The sequence below is a fragment of the Sitodiplosis mosellana genome, unplaced genomic scaffold (assembly GCF_009176505.1).
Source record: "Sitodiplosis mosellana isolate CC-2019 unplaced genomic scaffold, AAFC_SMos_1.0 Smas_scaffold_38, whole genome shotgun sequence".
Classification (NCBI taxonomy): Eukaryota; Metazoa; Arthropoda; class Insecta; order Diptera; family Cecidomyiidae; genus Sitodiplosis; species Sitodiplosis mosellana.
Window position 1 is genome coordinate 1,357,713 of NW_022595280.1, and position 21,096 is coordinate 1,378,808.

Below are 21,096 nucleotides of genomic sequence, written 5' to 3' on the forward strand. Positions count from 1 at the left end.
TGTAAAAAAAACAACAAGAAAAAGACAAAAGGAGATCAATTTCAAGTTTCTCAAGCTTCTCAAGCGGCTAAAAATAAAACACGTGAGTCACGAATCGCTAGTCAGTTAAGATAGATTTGAGTCAATAACAAGGTGATATTTTCGCATATTGGTGGCAGTGGTTTCCAATGCGTTACATTTTCTTAATTGAAAATAAATCATAAATTTCGCAAAATTTTCAGCTTGACGATAAACTGCTTGAGCTGCGTGTGTGTGTGTGTAATACACACTGTGTGTGCGTTCAAAAGACCATATAATTCAGCAATATATTTTCTTCGTCTCAATCGAAAACTTACTCAAATAATTTTCGTATGCTCCCACTTTAAATGGTCCCGAAAAGTTGGCGTTGAGAGATTTGCTCATGATGTTCGGTTTTTTTTTTTAAATAGTATTTTTCGATTTTATTTTTGGCTGAAGATCGTTCGTTGTATCTACACTCAAGAATATAGAAAGACGATACACGCAATTAAATGCCAGCGAAAAGACTCTTTCACCTCAATTCAAATACGTTCATTTCCATATGAATGTCAAAAAAAACTCATCATACATAATTTTGTTGCGAAATATTATCGCTCACGAGGGCACATACACACACTCACACACTCATTCACTCTGCTATCAAATCGAACAGACAAACACGTCGCACTCTCACTCTCTTGTCATAAAGAATTTCAATGCAAAAGATGTGTGTCGCTCGTAATTCTGAACTTCGCGTTTAAATTTCATTTCGAATTCAAGGTAGAACGTGATAACGGGATGCTCTTTTGTTTGCAACCAATTGAATGTTTACACTGAAAATAAATCTGTTGTCCGACTTGCAACACGAACGAAGTAAATTAAAAGCAAAACAAAAACACACACAAGCTGCAGAGCGAAAAAAAAGAGTTTGCTTACAAGCGGTTATAAATAGACATTGAGAGACATGTGATGTGAGTGAGATTGGTGGAGTAAAGAGAATAATTTAAGTCAACAACAACAAAACGAAGCGAGAAATAAACGCTCCGGAACAATTCACGCGTACAATTTCAATCTAACTTTGTTTTTCTTTTGCTAAATACATCAGCATTTAGATCTATTAACACCATCCAGGCGAAATATTGTCACACATATCCAACCAGCGCACACATACACTCTCATACGCTCGATCAATTCCGACTGAAAAGAATCGCCTTTGTTGATTTATGATAATCGCTAGCGGAAATTCGCGACTTGTTGAAATCGATAGTCAAATCGCACCAATCAAGTGCAGATCCTCTCGGGGTTTAATTAGTAATCCACAACTCCGGACTTTCGATCGTATCAAGAATCTATTTATCTATCAGAATCTCTCCCTCTCTCTTTCCAATTTCCAAGCACTCAATATCACAATTGCATACTAAATTATTATTTTTTCTTTCTGTTCGTTGTGGTGTTGTCAGAACAACAGACGATGATACCGAGTAAGTGCGAAGCAATTCGACAAAAACGCGTTGTGCAGCGTCACAGCACCGAAAAAAACTGACTTGTTGTAAACATTTTTAGAGAGAAGCGAACTAGATCATTAAACATCAACCGCCATGATACACATGAAATTTTATGCGCGCCACACGAAAAAAAAAATGATTCGTGTATAACGGTATGATGTGTGCCAATATCAACAGGCGCTAGATAGAGTGAGCAAGTGAGTGAGTGAGTGAGTGTGAGAGAGCACGAAACGGTGTAGGTACGAATGTGCGTGTTGTTATTTATGAAGCAAATTTTCATTTAATTTTTTTCCGTCACTTCAATAAATCTTCTTGTGTGCGTTGTTGTGAACGTTTCACATCAAAAAAGAGTGACAGTGCTTGGTGATGAGATCTGTCGCGTCTTACGCAATTTACAACACCTAACTACAAACTGTATCAGTGTTAGTACAACACACAACGCCAAATCGAAAAACTACTGCTGTTCATCGACGCGGTAGTTTTGATGGGCCAATTCTGATCGCCAACAGCGTCGACGTCGTTGTCGTTGGTTCTAAATCAAATTGTCATGGGAATAAAAGCATCGAATCACATTAATTAGTTGCATTTCATTGCAACATCAAACACGAAAATGAAAGTTTAGCATCTACGATTTGAATCATTGACACATATTTTGTTTTGGCGGCTTTTCCACTGTGAATATTTCATTGGTAGAATTGAAAGGCATCACATTTATGCTATGTCCAGAAAGCAGCAGTAGTAGACTGCTTAAGTAGTTGAAGAAAAAAACATTTTTAGATGATCGACGTACACTTGTTCATCAATGCTTATGATGGTGTGAAATCGAATTTTCTGCCTGTCCACTGCCAAACTATTCAGTTAAAACCGAATGCTTTGCATGAATTTTTCAAATAAATTATTCAATTAATCAGGTATCTCAAATGCATCGCAACTATTTTTCAACAGAATGTAAGGTCGCCCTTGAAGAAATCACACTTTTAAAGGATTTTCCCAATTTTTCATTCCAAATCCCCAAGTGAAAGCAATATATACTTTTTTTGTCCCAATTCTCAGAGTGGGTAATCGCTCACAAATGATAGTTGCTTCAGAACATCAATGTTGATTGAGCAATCAATAACGTATCGATTTTAGACGAAGGTTCAATTTCCAAAAAGCAGCCAGAGAAAAACGGTTATCACAAGTCATAAAAAAAATCAACAGACATAATTATTTGGACATTTGTTATGTTTTCCACGCAACAAGGATTTTATTCTCACGAAAACTATATACTGCGTGTTTGATCGTTAAAATCAAGTGAATTTATTGCAATCGTAGCAACTAACTACGTCCAAAATCGATTTGCAATTGATTGCTCAATCCACGTCGATGTTGTGAAATTTTTATTATCTACGGGCAATTAACATGGAGTATCTGTTTTAAGGAAAATGTTTTCGCATAGAAAATGACGATATGTTCATTTTAGTTGAGTTTGTGAAATCAAAGTCTACGGTCTATTCTCTGCAAAGCAGAAAATCCTAATCGATTTTTTTTCCCAAAACCAATTTTTCAATGACCAAATTCACCGTGCTTGATTTGAATAAAATCTTAAGTGCACGATGGGGAATAATATCGGCCAGTTTACCAGCGCCGTAGCCAGGCTGGCGCAATGGGTGCATTGCACCCTCCAAAAATTTCAAAGGTGCAACAAGTTCGGGCGCAAAATCGGGTTTCAAAGGTGCAACAAAAGAAAAATTTCGATTTTGCACCCTCCAATTTTTTTTTCTGGCTACGGCGCTGCAGTTTACTAACGCCACCCCATAGTTTTTACACGACTTTTTCAAATTATTTCATCGTATTCTTTCTGGCCTGGTCAACTGTGGCAAGTGTACAGTTTGTTATGCATAACTATGATGATTTGTTTCTTTCGTTGCAAACTTGTGCTATGATTATCGGTGGTATTCAATCGGTCGCCATGTACATCGGCATTGGAATTAACTCGGACGATGTGACAGCCTTGCACGAACGGTTGCAGTCAATTGTTGATGAAGGTAATAATAGTGTGCATAGTACTTGAATTGATTACAACATAGTGTTCCGTTTTTTTATCACTCAGCTGTGGATGAATCGAAAATATACGAGAATTATTGGCGACGCGAACAATATTGTCGCACATTTACCGAAAGAGTTTCACGTTATACACATCTCGAGCAAGCAATTTATGTGTCCGCTTTTGCCAAATCCATTTTTTACCTTGTTACGGGCAATTTTGACGCTGAGAAATTAGTTTTACCATACAATCTGAAAATGCCGTTTAATACACAAACTATATTGGGTTGGTACCTGTTTTGGTTCGTTTGCGCTAGCATGTCTTTTGCTTTTGCATCGATTCTGGTACCGGTGACCGGTTACTTTGTATCTTGTTACCATTATATCGCTGCCATTTCCGAGCACATTGATATACTGGCCGCATCAATTGACCGAGACATTGACGAAGCAATCGCTGAGCGAAATCCTTACAAAACGGCCTACATATACAACAAAGTCCATACGACATTTCGCAATTTGTTGGAATTCATCAGAGTATTTATGAGTGAGTAATCTTCAATTCTTACATTTCAATGAATCTAATGGGGAATTTTTGGTTTTTCTAAAGTGTTTTCAATTGGGTTGCATCAATGTACAGCTGTGGAATATTCTGGCTTTTACCACCAATGGCACTTTTTATTGCAATGACCATTTATACACTGGAATATGTAAATATTCGCTATCGATTTGCTTTAGATTTAACTGTCAGACCATAGCTACCTCTTCTTTTCTCTAGTGCGAATTTGACCCGGTTACCGTTGGTTTTAGCATCATTTGCGTAATGGTCGGTTTACTTTTAACTGCTACATTTTGCAATTATGCATCACATGCAATAGATCATATTAAAGACATTGGCTTTGCTGCCTACAATTTGAAGTGGTACGACTCTCCAGCCATATTCCGGAAGTATATTGTTTTGATCATTGCCCGTTCGCAAGAAGAGATCAATTTCTCTGGATGGGGCATGGTTTATTGCAATTTGGAAGCTCTTGGAAATGTAAGCTTTTCACTTGTCAATCAATCGTATTGTGCGCACTAGAAATTCCAATCATGAATATCATTTTCAATCACAGATAATGAATGCATCCATTTCTTATTATTTAATCTTTCGTGAATTGAATCAACTTTAAACACGGGATTCTTGATTAAGTCAGATGGGTTGCGGTAAAATGGGATTAACGAAAAACAATCAGACTTCAACACACGATAAGTGTCGAGACTTTTGAGCTTTGTCTCCCTCTTTTTTTTGCACTGATTATCATAGTGACTCGTTCATGTGGATGCTGCCGTTAAATACCGCCGTTAAAGTGATCGAGAGTTTCGTTGTTCTTTTCACCAAATTTTGCAATTTATTATCACTGGATTTTGCATATTGCATACAGCATATTGAAAAAGAAATGCACATTGTTCAAGTGAAATGAAAATAAATTACACATTGTGTTACTAAATTTCAAACCATGATGGAAAATTCTTTCGATTGTCCACCGTAACAATTCATCAAATTGGAAGCGTTTGCTACAAATAGTTTTGTTGCATTGAATCATTCGTTCCATCCAAATGAATTCGAAGTATTTTTGGAATTCCTCATGATGACGCAACTTCTCACTTTGTATTCGCGTTAATGATCGAGTGCAGCCATTTTTGTGGTGTCGACTTTTTTCTCTGTTCGAAACTGTTAACATTCTTAATGAAAATTGATGTGTTTTGGTGCACGCAAAGCGTCAAAACAACATGCGGTAATGAATATCATGTATTATACCGTGATGAGACCAAGCAATAAACACTTCATAATACATTTTTGTGCGTGTAGTCGAAACTCATTCGGCTCGAATATTGTGTAGATGCCAAATGATCGATTCAGTTATAAAACTTTTTTGCCTAACTTCCGGCGTTTTTCACTCTGTTATACACACACTCTGGTCAAATTCAATTCATTTTGAATTGGCATTGAACGTGAAAATAAAAGTCAATTGGCACTTGCTGTAAATAAAATTTTTTAATTTAAATGTATGTTAAACATTCATTGACTAAATAAATATCAGAGGTGTTACAGGCAACAAGGCGACATGTACTCTTTTGTGTGTCATTTATATGGTGGGAGCATTATTGAATGGTATTTAATTGAACCAAATACACTGACAGCGCTATTCGTTCACTGAACAAGCAGCACACAACGAGAGAGAGAGAGAGAGAAACAGGCTCTGCCCACGCAATTGCGTAATCTTTTATCGAATGGCGAATAAATTAATTTCGATGAAAATGATTTAGATTGTTAGGCAAAGCTGACAACTAGCTAGATGAACAGCAAATTATGAATATTCGCGGTATTTGAACAAATAACCCACCAAAATAATCACCATACATGTTGAAGAGAAACATTGATTGGCTTTTTGAGAGATGTTGTTTTCTGGTTTTCTGAAGAATGAATGAATGACATCATCGCATTCGCTGTTTACATGTGTAAAAATGTCATCAACCGCTGCATAAGAAAACTAATTTATACTCGAAAATGTCATGAACGAGAATGTCGTTGAAGTGAAGTGTATGCTCAATGGTTTCAGCGTCAAGGTGACATATATCAATACTGCAATTTCTCAATGACTTCGATTCATGATTTACGATCAACCGACCGTTTTTCTCTCTTCACCATCAGTGTATTCTTTCATGTTTTGAAAGGTTATGTTTTTTTTCTAGCAGAAGTAAGTTCCGCTTGTGCCACACAATCGTGTATGGAATTGCGTTTTACGTAATCAAAAGCCAATATTTAGGTATTTGGAACGATAACCGACGCAAAAACAAGGAAACAATTACAGTTTTTTTTCTGTTGCATGTTCCTGTACGCAAACACACCCAACTACATTAAACAAATGATGTTTTTTTTTCTCTCCACCGACTGCGAGTGCTTATTAACATTGTTTTTTTTCATTTTCTTTCAATCCGATTCAGTGTCAATTGGACTTAATGAAATCGAATCAGTTGCAAATATGGAGCCAGACGTTTTGCGTAATCAGCATTTCATTGCTTCGGTGTTGATTCTCTAAGTGATTGGTTTTGGCAACAGAGAGAATTTATGTGCTCTCTACACAACAACAAAGATAGTATAGCGAGAATTTGTACTGGGCCTGATGAAGTGATCACATTGAAAACAAATGTTGTTCCAAGTCATTTGACCAAATTGGGTAACGAGTTTGTTGTTTCAAAATTCACCGATGCCGACATAAAAAGGAAATGATCGTGAATAATGAGCACTACTGAATTTTTGTCTTTCGCACACGCACACGCACACGCACCACACCGCACATACACGAACACAATTTTATCGGAAGGTATTGCGGTGAAGCGCTACAAATTCCACTCGCCAAACTGCATCGACAAGTTTCAAGTGGGATTCCTTTGAAATGACGAATTCAGCGTGATCATCGGTTCACCGAGCGAAATGTATTTTGTGAAGAAAATCAAATTGGAATGACTTTTTCAAGGAAAATGTGGCGTACCGAAAAATTCGACCGAAAGAAATTCAAATTTTCGCATTGCTATGTTTACAACTGTCGATGATGACGACCAAACCCAAAGCCAGATGCTCATTTTGTTTCGATTTTTACTTAATAATGTTACGCATAGATTGTTTACACATTTCTCAAGCGAACGTTTTTCGTTTTTTCTTCTTAAATCAAAGTGAAATAATCATACGAAGATTTCTAAATTACCTGACATTGTTCTAGTCCAAACGGGTGCTATTTACACAAACTAACAAAACACTACGCGATTCGTGCGATAAAATACTGTGTGTTGTTGCAAAAGCGAAGGAAAAGAGCAAATAGCAAAAGTCAAATATAAAAATGAAAGCGAATGAGATATTTGAGAAAAAAAAACAGTTGAATTGGTTGGTGTTGGTGCACTTGAACGTCTTGAAAATGAAAAAAAAAATAGTCTAGTGAGGAGTCATTTGCAATGAACTGAAATCGCAAAATCACGTCTGTTACATATGGAAGAAGAATGAACACGAAAAAAAAAATGAGCAAGCAACCGTTTCCAATTCACTTTATAATTGTTCTCGTTTTGTGAGTTTTATTCTGCTTCTATTTTTCTTTCTTCTTCAAAATAAATCACTTTTGACCGCAAAATGTATAATAATTTTTCTATTAATTGATTTGCCTTTTGAAACGGATTAGCAAATTATTCTATTATACTCCTTAAATGGGGGCGATCGCACAACACAAACACATCAAATGACACTGATTTGGTTGGTTTCCACAAAAACTAGAATCGAATCGTTTTCTTTTGGATCGGAAGGTCACTGAATTCACGAAAAATATTTTAATTGTTGATGCAGATGTTCAGCTCGCAAAATATTGTTGAACAAAAAAAAAGAAAGATGGCAAGCAAAAAAATTTAGGCGATGATTCAATTGACAAGAATTGCATTCAATGTAGAGGAAAGACTTGACGATACTAAGGAAAAAATGCGACTTCTCTGTGATTCAACTTACGAGAAAAAAAACTGGAAGAGAGTGTGAAGTGTGTGAGCGCAATGTAAACGACACACCAACACCAGTAACGGAGTTTTCAATGTGAGCATTAGCGTGCGGCGTGAATGTGTAGTCGTTCCACCATATATCGATGACTTGATATGACCATGCATTAAAATACTTCAACACAACCAAAACACACACTCACATAAACCACAACTTATGTTGTGCTCTGCACCGTCGAGTTAAGAGACACACAATCCCATCCAATTCCGCTGTTACTTGGTGTTTGGAACTTTTGGAACGCATGTGTTAAATCGAAATAAAATCATCGTAGGCGCATACAATTGAATCTCAATACATTCCATAAACGATATACACATTCGATTTGAGTTGAAAACAACATTTGGCTCAACTTCTTTGTTGCGCTGTGTGTGTCATTGACTAATGCGATCGTGCGCCATCGTCTCGAATGCATGTGTGTATATGTTTTGTGTATATTGTGAGCAACACACGCATTTTATCGCCCGTTTCAGAAAACAAAAATACTCGCAAGCAACACACGACGGGACTATGTAGATCGTAGGTCAGACGCCAATCGAAATATGTTTTGAAATAGCAAACAATATGCTTTGTATGACGTCAATATGGATATAGCATATCTCAAAATCGGACACAATATTTAGTTACAATATCTACGGTGTCCACTGTTCATCAATAAAATGTAGCTACATTTGGCTCTCATCGCATTCAATCCATTTCGAAAAGAATGATATTCTGCGGTTGGCATTTTGACACAGCAAGTGGTTGAGATTTCTAATAAATTGGACTCGTCAGTCAAACGGTGTCTTTTCTTCTGTCTTTTTATATGACATTTTGGCTTGGACATCACATTTTGTATGATTAATTGTTTGACATGAGCTTATTTATTTTTATAAAAAGTTTCATTTTTATTAGCACTACATGAAATATAGAGCTACTAATCTGGTTTTTTTTCCCAATACTTTTTTTTAGCCATGAACAGAATTAGAGTGGCTTTCAATTTTATGCTCATTATGTTTATTCAATTTAAACCAGAGGCAGTATGTATCTTTCAAAAAAGAAATTAAAACAAGATCTTGTAATTCATTATTGAGATAACTGAGAAAATCTTTTTTCTGTACCTACTTTGTTGCAAATATATATATATATCCTTCGTACTATGCTTTTAATCCATAGTGCTATTAAAAGGGACGATTTTTAATGATACATTAATGCAAAGTTGCTTCGATGAAATACATTTCATGTAGTGCGCAAAAAAGTAGTTTGTTGTGAAACAACAAAATAGAATAAGTTACTAAAATCTCAAGTGGAGCAAAGCGACACTCTGCGGTCTTGTTTTCTTCTTGACAACAAGTTTGAATAGTATTCGATGAATAGCATTTTTCGTATATTTTGTTTTGATTTGTGGTTTGAATTGATTCAATTCGATTGAAATATGCCGTTTTTCAGCAAAGCGAACAATTTTTACGGTTTAGCAGAAGATTTTGTGCAAAAAATAGATGGTATTTTTGGAGGTATTGTTATTTGGTGTTATCAAAGAAAAATAGAAGATAAACTTACATCCAGGTGAAATTCCTTTCTCTCGAATGCAGCGATATGGGTTCCGCACTTCAATTTTTCCATACATCGTACGATCCATTTTGAATTATGTGTTTTTTTTCTATTTGTTTCTATTTGACTTAGAGTTTTCTGTTCACTATCAGTCTTTTCAATCAGTTTTTAAGCACTGCAATATGGTTTTGAGTGTTTTTTTTTTAATTCGCAAGTAGAAAGAGAGCGTTTCGGCGTATCGTAATTCAGAAAAGGTTTAAGTAAGATCAGATAAGGTCCCCGAAAAAAGATTGATTCAGTGAAAACATTTGGAGTTTATGTCAATCGATTTTTTTTTTTTTTATTTTCTCATATATAAATTGGATATATAATCTTAATGCTAACAACAAATTCATTTCGCGTTTGTCAAATTGCGGTTTTCATTTTTTTTAAATCATTTTTTTTTCTGTCTGTTTTTGTATATGTCGTCGCTTGTTTTATTCGACAAATATGAAGAGAAATCTATTATTTTGCGTTTAAAATTTCAAAAATATTTCGAGAAGTAAAAAAGTTGTACTGATATTTTTGTAATTTTGAGCATCATTATGCTCTTAACAATGTAAAATAATGTAAAATAAAGTGAAAAAAAATATTTTCTTTTAAACTTAAACAAACACTAAATATGTGTGTCATAAGTGTCACTTGATTTTTGCGAATATTGATTTTTAAATGCATTTTACTACTTTTGTTATTCAGTTAATCGAAATCAATATTCGGTCAAGTCGGACAAGCATGCACATTCTATTTTTCTAACAAATAAGGGAAGGAAAAAAAAGCTTATCGTTTCACGTAAATCGTGTGAAACACCAAAATAATAACGCATAAATGCGTTGACTTTTCGACACCTTTGTAAATTGGTGTATTTCGCTTAAAATTACGTTTTATGATCCTCATGCCTTTTTTATGGAAATTGCATGAAGGAAATATCTCAGAAAACTTTCTTTTGTAAGTGTGTGTGGCAGGAATTGAAGCCAATCAATTGCGATCAAATTTCTTTTGTTGCTTTTCGATTTCTTTCAAGCAACTTTCATAGGCTGATCTGATGGAAACAGCACGTTCGTCGATTTTACGCAGTTTGCCGGCAATCAAATTGTATCCAACGTCCAGGAAAGCAGAAGCCAGTTCTGTTGGAATATTTACCGTCATCAATGACACTGGCGGCACCGGATTGTTGTGACTGTTTTCATTGTTGGAATCAGAGTCTGATTCGAATTTGGGTTCAATTTTGACATTTTGTTGTTGTGGTGGCAAAGGACGCTCGTACTTTGGTTTTTTGCCCCGTGGATATGGTACGGCTTCGCTCTTCCGTTTGCGTTCCACAGCTTCGCGTTCAGCATCCCTCTTTGGGCAGCTGCACACCTTCAATTCTTGAGTTCCTTTGCCCAGCAATACACAGTTGACATTTTCAAGTGTGAATACCAGGGTTGTCGGGCGACGATTGATTCCTGATGAACAAGAGCTTAGGCACCAGAATTCGCACGATATATCCTGCGTTTTATTGCCGTCCTCATCGAAGTGTCCGTTTTCAAGTGGAATAACCACAGACAAACGTTGGCCAAACGTTTCGCCGGCTTCATCGCCCCAGTATACGGCTTTCGGATTATTTATGCGAATGATACTGGCAAGTGCAACCGCTTCCCCGTTGCCTGTACGATGATTGTTGCACCGCTTCACTGGCAAATGCATTTCAGCTGGTTTCGAAAAAACGAGCATCGCTCGCAAGAACAGCGGTTCATTGCGCTCTTGTTCACGATAGCATACACGGAACGTCATTTTCACACCACGTTTGATGAACAACTTGTTTTGCGAAAATATGACCGATGGGTCTGGCTGAACCGTCATATCGAACGCATAATTGGATTGAACCGCCATCAATGAAGGATGGCTACCAAAGTGCTCCGGCACTTGCTGATGTTGTTGCTGCGGTGGCTGGTACACGACAACCGCCTGATTATTTTGCTGCGGTTCTTGTTTCACCGAATTTGCGCCTTCGTTCAGCCCTAAATCGGACAAAGAGCAATTGTTCAACGTATTTGCAAAGTCGCCCGCAAATAATTGCAATTCTTGTGAATTCAATTCGGGAAAATCAAACGTCTGCTCACTGCCAAGTTCGGCCGTATAATGACATTCTGCAAATTTATGAATATTTTCGATTTTATAATGGATTGTTCCGAATTTGAGAAAAAAAAATCTTAATTCAACAGATGTTAATTTAAATGAAAATAACACTACGATAGAAACAGTTAGAAGAAATAGCTGGTTTCTTGCTTCAGATCCAATGTTTAAATCAAATTTCGTTCATTTTCTTCCGTGAAATTTCAATTTCTTCGAGAAAAAAAATTGCCATTCTCCACTTGACATTCATATTTCCATCCATAAAATCTCTTCTCAAGTGTGTCTCACATTGAATCTCATTTCTCTCCATCGCGCCATTTTTCATCGTTGTCTTCAGTTCCACAAACATTTACACAACATATTGTGCTTCCGAATAATTGAATCCCCCGAATTATTCCACATTCTCCTTTCCTCTCTCTCTTTCTCTCTCTCTCTCTCTCTCTCTCTCTCTCGATCAAATCCATCGAAAATGCTCCGAAATATGTGCGATAATAATCGATTCAAGCCTCAATTGAATCCTCTCGATGACATAATTCGCAATGAATTGCAATTGATCCCAAAAATATCCCATCAAACGGTGTGTTGACATTTATCAAGGCAACTTTTATTTTTTGTGGGCCAATTTTCCGATGTCGATCGTTGTCGTTTGAGCGTCTAAATAAACCCTACAGTGCATGTATTCGTTCATGTAAACATTTTACTTCGTTCAAATCGTCCGCGACATGTAAGACTGCGTGTATGAGTCATACATACGCATCGACGGTATTGTAAACGACAAAAAAAACGAAGAAGAACCGTCACACAAACAAGCATAAAATTGATTTAAGATTCTATTTTTAATTGTATTTTGGCACTTGCCACCGAATTGAAACGACAACAACACACATGAAAATAGTGTAACGACTCACGACGGAAAAAAACACTGGACTGCACTTGTACATGGCATTTAATTAACCAAATGGGTCGTGATGTAAGTGATCATAACATAAAAGAGACTGCCTCTCAATAGCTCCCTCTTTTTCTCCACTAAATTGCACTTAATTAGAATGGAGCAGTTTATTTTACAGCAAATTGTTTCCCATTAGCGTCACTTATTATCACATCGACCAATCAAGAATTTAGAACGCACTTAAATTTCCGATTAGTTTTTATTATTCAAGCACGAAACGCTTCGATATATATGGCATAATATGCATACAATGAACGGGAACATGTAAAACAACTAAATATGGTGACGAAACTATGTAACACACTATGCAACCGAACACAGAGAGAATACAAACAAGAAACGAAAAAAAAACATATCGCTTACAAAACAGAAGAAACATTAAAATGCAGCATGGAATTCTCGGCGCAAATATTGGGCGTTCAGAGCTGAGTTCCATGGTGGATTGAGCCACAACGTTGGCCACATGTGAAACAACAACACAAACACACACTCGGTGTTAAATATGCATATCTCAATTGGTAACATTCGTACTTTTCCATTGGGAGGCACACAGTAAAGATAAAAACAGTGTTAATTGTGTGGATGTGATCGGATTTTATGTGTAGGCAACAAGTGACTTGTGGTGCAATGCAAGATCGACTCGATCAAATTGCATTCAAACGCATACACAGCGTCAGACCATTTCACACAGGAAATCGTTATGGAATCTAATTAAAGCGAGAGACACTCGGCTTCAATATGTTTCATTTAACACCATTTCATTCACCCAAAACGTGCACAGACACAAACACACAGACATTTTTTCACACCTGGACGAATTATAAATTCTGCGAACTAATCACATGAATGGTCCGAAAATAAACGGTAACGAAATATTTAGAAGACGATGAAGTGAAAAAACACTTAATGACAGTTGCAAAAATGAAATGCTTGGTGCAAGGATTGAAATTATACGGGCGCGACAAAACCGAGATCAACAAAGATCAAACGGCTTTTTGGATAGTCATTTCGAAAACGAACGGGCACACGCACACGTGGCCAAATTTGTTGTTTTTCATTCTGGCCCACTGAAAATATATATATATATATATGTCCACACACATTTGAATTCAGTCTATTGGATGATGTGTATTTTTATTTCGATACGATGAAATTTGTCGTGTGATTTGTTGATGTTGTCGACGACGATATGGTCTGTTTGATACATCAAAACCGATTCATAACCTACACACGGGACATTTATCGTTGGATTTGCGTTGTAAAATAAAACGCACACGCTCTCTTTCTCTTACGACTCTCAAGTGAGAGTCTTGAACTGAGTGTTTATTTTTATTTTGTTTCTTTTAATTTCGAACAAAATGTGAAAACGAGAAAAAACACTAAAAATTAAGCAACGAATTTCCCATCACCATCGTCGTCAGCCGTCGTCATCATCATCATTATTTGACATCACTTGATGATCGTCGTGCGCCCAAATATTGTAACACTCTCTCTCTCCCTCTCTCTCTCTCTCTCTCTCTCTCTCTCTCTCTCTCTCTCTTACGAGAAATACGACCTAAAGGCGATTTTGTCACTGCGTTCTATTTGCACTTCTCGAATCAAACACAATTTGTAAATAAAATTGGAGTTTCGAATGGTGATTTCTAGAATTTCATCGCATTCGGCTGTAGTCGGTTGAATATTTTCATTATCTTATCAATCGATTCACACTGTATACGATCAGAATATCGGTATAACGATGAAATACAACAGTTAGTATCGTGGAAAACTGCATCGAAACTGGACAGATCGATTTTTATCTATGCACTATTCAAACACAGTGTGAAAGTTTATGACGAAATCGATAATGTTTTCTCTAGAATCACATTTCGTCTCTCGGGAATAACAAAATATAATGCACCAAAATACCATAAATAATTGGACCAAACCGAAAATTGATTCAAAAAAATTTCACGCAATAAAAATGCCCGCAACAAAGAACATTGTTCACACACGCACGAAAAAAAAGAGTGAATCTAGCGCACAAACGTACATAAACTGTTAAAACGCTTGGAACGTTTGATACCGACTGAGAACAGATGACGAAAAAAATGCGATTTAAGCGTGTGTCTATCACTGGCGGCTGGCGAACGACAACAGAACAATATGACTTACAACGGCACCGAATTCAGTCAGTTGTGTCAGCAGCTTCAGCTCCTCACTCCTCTCCCGGCCGAGTGTGTATTTTGAGAAATACTATATGTGCGCCAGTGGCCCGAGAGACTTCGAGAGGAGACAAACAAACAAGCAAAAATAACAAAATAATACGCGCGCGCGTTGGAGCGGGCGAACAAACGAGCGAGCGCCTGCTATTCACATTCATAACAATATTCATATGGACTCTCTGTCTCATTCACTCGCCCGGTTGTGTGTCGTGCAATCATCAGTCAGTTTGGATCATGATTATTATGGTTGCTTTGGCATTCTATTGACTGTTTTTATGTGCTTCCATTTGTTTTGTTCGGTTCGGTTCAATATGATTTTCGAAATGAAAAAAAAAGAGAATCAAAAGCTGCTGCGGATGGGCCTCAAAACGCTGTCGATAAATGCAACCGACACACCGATCGTGAACGCTGGGCCCGTTTGCCATTTAGTTGTTATAATAGTACATTGAGGCGATCGATCATCATCATCATCGAAATGATTGTTATATTCTCACTGTGTAAAAATATTAAAAAAAACAACTATCATGTTAGGGCATTCGTGCGTTCATTCGTTCGTTCTAAGCAATCTGCGGTCGGATATTGTGATTGAATACAATTTGATAGAAGCGCCACCCAAACAATAAACGGCTTTGTAATTCGCTGTTGCTTTTGTAAATTAGCCTAGCGTTTGCGATTCTTGCGAATTTCGCGCATATCGTGCGTATGTCTGCAGTTTCATGTACAGTGCCCGGCAGTGAAATTGTGCACTTGGACTAACAACGACAATGCAATGCAATGCAATGCGATGCCAATTCATTTTAATTAACTTCATTCCATTTGAAACGGCGCACGGATAAGCCTGTTTTGCCATCGTGTGAAGCGAAAATCAAGTCGATTAAAACCAAACCCGTTGATTTGATCTCGTCGGCTTTTCCGAGAGGCAAAACATTATGCTGATAGTGCGAATGAGGAACTGATGTAATGAAGGCAAAAAAAACACACTGAAAAGCAGTCACATAAAGGGAATCGCAATTTCAGTCGATTAACTTGAATGCAACATTTTATTCAGCTATGTTTAGAACCATTAAAAAAGAAGCATACAGTAGAAATTACTGCAAAATGCTCAACATAAAAAGTGGCAAACTCTTCGAAAATAAATAATTTTGAAATTTGTTGTAATAAATTTTGCGAGACGGTTAAATGGTCTATATAAATTTGGGTTTTGCTGGGTTTTTTTTTGAAAATTGAATATAGTAGAGAAAAAGGAGTAAAACCATTAGCCGTGTACCACAGCGAAACCCGAAAACGTCGTAAACCACACCATTAAGAGCATCGTAAACAGAAATAGACAAAATGCCACGAGAAAGAGACAGAAGAGAAACAAAACAAAAACCCCGATCTTCCACCGCAACGGTTAGGATCGCTTATGGACCGAAAATGATGGAAACGATACGCAAATGTTCACAAATGATACATTTTCGCTGGATGGAAATAAACTATTTATGCAATTTGACTATTTAAAATATTTCGGTTGGTTCTATACTAAATTCAATTAAACATGAAAAATTGACTACGTTTCCCTCCCTCCCATTTAATGACGACTGGCAAAAATGTCGTGATACAATTTCATTTATCCCGCGAGAGAGAAAAAAAAAACACACACAACGCCACAACGCCATGATAAATTGTTGTTCAACAGAGAAATGGCCACTTGCTAAAAATAAAACATCTCACTTTTCATAACTGAACGTCGATCATTCTCTTGCACACGGCGTGTGTCTTGAGTGGCACCGTGTTTAGATTATGAACCATTCACGCGAACCGACGAAATGACAATAATGAACCGTTGTTTCGATCTCGTAGTCATTTTACACAATTCATACGATTAATTTTAGAACTAACGAATCAAACAAAATTTTTCAGGAGAAAAAAAGAGGCTCAAACACAATATAGTAGTACTGTTGCTATGCTACTGGCAAAGGGCTATCAAGCACACGATACAAACACACACACACACTTCGGAAACAAGTAGATAATAATAAGCGCAAGCGATTAGATTTAGTCATTATATTAAATCGATTGGTTAATTAACGAATTAATTCGTATGATTTTTTTTCTGTTTATTTTTGCACTGGAATCGAATGTGGTATTGGACTCTGTCCATTGCATACAAAGTCGTCATTTATTTACTCACCGGTCCGGCTTATTCACATTCGTATTTATTCGCAGCGTTATAAATAAATGTGCGGATCCGGTGTAATTGAGTGAACAATTCTATACGAATTGTGTGTCAATGGACGACGCCACGAAGAAGAAAAAAAACAACAAATTACGTATTGTCAATTGCGTCAGTATGGGATAATAGAATGGATATTTGGATTGAATTTAATCATAAAACTCATGTACGCAATTTGTTTTAGCGCCGTTTATATTCACTGACAACTGATGCAAGAGTCGCATTGACCGTGTGAATAACTGTAAACGATTATGTCATCTGCGAATAACACATGTCAACGAACAAAAGCCTTGTTTATGCCGTGTTATATCTCAGAAGATGCATTTTCTCGAGACTAAATAGACCTATCAAAGGCCATATAAACACTCTTATTTCTGGTTTGAATCTTTTCAACACATCGAATGACATTTCCTTTGGAATCAAATATTCTTCGAACTTCAATGTCACCCTTTATGATGAATGTTATTTACATTTTCCATAAAAAAAAAATTGTTTACATTTCATCTCACGTCTGCGATAAACTGTGGTTCCTTCGATTTCGCAATGGTGAAATTATAAGCTACGATACCGAAAATATTTATTAAAAACAACATTGTGATGGACGAAGGAGAGAATGAAGTCTGAAGCAACAATGTCTCTATTTTTTCGCTAAAATAAAACAACCAGAGACAGTCGTTATCGATTATTTGAATCTTTGATTTGCCGCATTCGTATTTCAACTGTGTGTTGTTGTTGTTGTTGTTGTTTTTTTCCTTCAATTTTTTATTTTCAGTTTGCCATTTTTTTCTTCTTTTCAACTGAAATGAACTGTTGCACGCACGGTGTGAGGACCGAGTACGAGAAAAAAACTGAGGCCATAAATTAAGCTGTTTATTTTCGTCTGTCAAATTTGCTGGACTGATTGAAATTGGCAATAAATATATTTTGCCGATAAAATGCCCTTCTGCACGGTCACAATGTCAAAAATAGTTCAACAATCGTAAAATTCGCATAGAAACCGAACGAAAACATGAAAATATGAATGTGGAATAAATGAAAATGCAGACGATGACGAATAAGTAAATAAATCCGAAAAGCATGTGTTTTTGTTTACAGCGTCACGTCATGTAGTACATAAGTGACTGCGAACGATTGTTGTTTTTTTTTCTTGTGTATATTGGTATACACAGAGACAATGCATTGTGTCTAATTCCCGTTTTCGTTATTTATGCCGATAATTCGGCCGGTAAAGCATGTGTGTGTATATAACAAAACGACAAGACTGAAAAGCTCGTACATAAGTGAGAAGCGAAATAACAACAGAAAATTCGCTACGCATACAGGCACTTAAAAACAAAAACGACGACGGAACGAAACGAAACGAAGAAAACCTCCAGAGATGCAAAAAAGAATCTCTTTTCTTCCATTACTTTATGTTCATCTCTGGTATCCGTGCATTGGAAATATGTGTTCGCCTGTTGCGTGTGAGTCATCAGTGCGATCGCGCGTTGTCTCTCATCAACGTACATAATTGTTTTCTTTCTGGCCTTGAAGCAGAAGAGAAAAGGGAATCGAAGATAACGCAAACACAAAGACAGTGATCGCAGCACAGAGAATTGGTTTGCTTTTATTTGAAATGTGTGTACAGGAAAGTCGGCCAAATGAGAACGACAACAACAACGAGAATGATGAACAAAAAAAACTGGAAAAATGGTTCATTGGTGGAATTAGCAATATAGCCATACTGTTGCGAAATCATGTTCATACATGTAAGGATATTTTTAGAATGCCCAAAACTTTGTATGCCACACAACAAAGACGCACGGAAATGTGTGATTTGAATGACCGCCACCGCCACCGCCACCATTGTCTCAAACAATAAATTTAATTAAAATTCAAATTTTTTATAATGTGGACGATTTCTAGTGGCTTATGCGGCGCGAATGAGACGTGCTCAGCGCTCAGGTAGAGAAATTTGAACCGAGCACAAACAACTCCTTATTTGGCAATTTGAGATGGATCAAATTGTGCAAACATTGTCAAAGATAATACCCGATTCATATATCACTGTAACTTATTTTCTCAGTGTGCTCCAGCAGTGCAAGGAGCGGGGAACAGAGTGCGTGTATGTGTACAGATGAGAGAGGGAGAGAAAAATATTCATTTGAAACAAAAGGAAGTAAGGACGCATTGTGCAAGGAATGGCATTGCTTTTTAAAGCAATAACAATGCTTTGTACATTTGTGTGAGATGTCTTAATGTAGTGAATTTATGTATGTTTGTATGGATATGTGTATGTGCGGAGTTTGAGTGTGCAAGCCGTCCAATAAACGCAAATCAACAGAGCAATAGCTGTACCTGTTTATCACATTTCGAGCCTACTCTATGACTTTGCATGTTTTTTCTTCTTCGTTTTTTTCTTTCTTCCCCCTTTTCTTTCTATTCTTCGGGCGTTTTTTCTCTCTTCTTAGCATTTTTCTGTGTACGTTTAGTACAGAGGCTTGTATATATACGTATTTTTTTCTTACTGTCTTTTGTTGTTACAGCGTGTATGTACAACATAAAAAAAAATACACAGAGACGTGCTAAATAGCGTAATCTGCCATTTTATTGCTCGGAACACAATCGAATCGCGTTGGGATTGACGTTTTTTTTTTTCATTTTGCCGAATTGGTTTTTCATTTTAATTTACTAAATCAATTAGATCTCCCATAAACCATAAATTATAATAGGTTCATTGAAATTCGGTGTGTGATACGCAATTATTCAATGCGATGACACCATACATTCATATCTCATACATGAACACTGAGAACATAAAAAACAAGCCTATGTACAAAATGCAAATTTTTAAAATGAATTTCACAACTTCGACGAAAAAAAAAACTAAAGAGAAAAAAACACTATCGAAAAAGAGACGAATTCCGTTCAAATGCATCGTGTGTTGAACGGGATTAAAAAAGGGGTTTTGGTCTGGACATTTCTTTTTTGTCAAACAAATAACATTTCGATTAACCACAAGACGATTCCAGCTGAACTTACTGTGCGCAATATTCAATTGGTCAAGAAAAATCAGTCAGAATTGTTTCTGCCCAATGAATCATTAAATCTTTGCGACTTACAAAAAAAAACAAATCTAAATGCGTTTTAATTCATTTTTTTTCCTTATATGCTGTATGCACATGATATACACGCAAAACAGCGCAGAAAAAAATAATCGAGATAAAAAAAAACCGACTATACATATCTATACTTGTTCCGTGTGTGTGAGTGTGTCACTTTGGAGAAGTTATCACATAAATGAACACAAACTGAAGCGGTATTTAATTTAAACAAAGGATCTTAATAAATTATGCGGATGAGATTTATTTGTTACAATTCAAAAGCAAGATGAAAAAAAACCGTAGCGAGTTATATCATAAAGATGCAGATAGAGAAAGAGAAAAAAAAACAACATAAAAATTCTTTTACTCACCCAAATCATCCATTTTTTTTCCTGGTGGCACGGAACAGTGATTTTTCAAAAAACAAGTGGGAATTTTTCAACTTTTTTTATGCCTTTGGGCAGTTATGATTTGTATGTTTATGTATTTTTAAATTGTTTAGTTTTTGCACTCGTTTTTCTTTAATTGCAGACCAGCTTCTCCGTGGCTAATACTTGAAGGAATGAATTTGGCTTCTGCCTCAGACCCTATTCCACCACTCACTGACAGTGTCACATACACTTACTTGCACACATGCACACAGCAGCAATGTGTATGAAACATGGCGCACACAACGTGGAACAATTGAAACGATGGATTTTGGTACCAACAACGAGCGCGCGAAATCAGACATTGCTAACAGTGGTGGAATTCACGCATGCTGAATTGACATTCGGTTTTTTCTCGTTTTGCGGTTGTTTTTGTTTTCATTTCATATACTTACTTTGGAGATAGCTATTTATAGCGGTTTTGTTGTGAATTGAG

At 36.6% G+C, this 21,096-nt stretch overlaps 2 protein-coding genes across 19 annotated transcripts in view; one reads left to right on the forward strand and one right to left on the reverse strand.

Annotated features, from left to right (window-relative positions):
* Window positions 1-20,888, reverse strand: part of LOC129569588 (paxillin) — a 29,800-nt gene extending 8,912 nt beyond the window's left edge. For 2 of the 17 annotated variants that reach the window (XM_055448592.1, XM_055448602.1), the window contains exon 1: window positions 336-1,533. In XM_055448592.1, coding sequence (XP_055304567.1) covers window positions 336-402 — 67 coding nt within the window. In that variant the 5' untranslated portion in view covers window positions 403-1,533. Of the gene's footprint in view, window positions 1-335; window positions 1,607-7,273; window positions 8,132-9,636; window positions 9,803-9,941; window positions 11,796-14,139; window positions 14,868-20,603 lie in introns of those variants that run through there. The other 15 variants (XM_055448591.1, XM_055448587.1, XM_055448590.1 and 12 more) reach the window with 15 other exon arrangements.
* LOC129569589 (uncharacterized) lies at window positions 1,528-4,443 on the forward strand. Of its 2 annotated transcripts, none has more exons than XM_055448607.1 (4): window positions 1,528-3,529; window positions 3,595-4,071; window positions 4,135-4,234; window positions 4,303-4,443. In XM_055448607.1, exons 1-3 carry the CDS (start codon window positions 3,148-3,150, stop codon window positions 4,212-4,214), a joined length of 939 nt encoding a protein of 312 aa, XP_055304582.1. In that variant the 5' UTR covers window positions 1,528-3,147; the 3' UTR covers window positions 4,215-4,234; window positions 4,303-4,443. The 2 variants fall into 2 exon arrangements, with proteins under 2 accessions (XP_055304582.1, XP_055304583.1); XM_055448608.1 differs by lacking the exon at window positions 4,303-4,443 and adding an exon at window positions 4,283-4,301.
* Window positions 20,889-21,096: the final 208 nt, after the last annotated feature.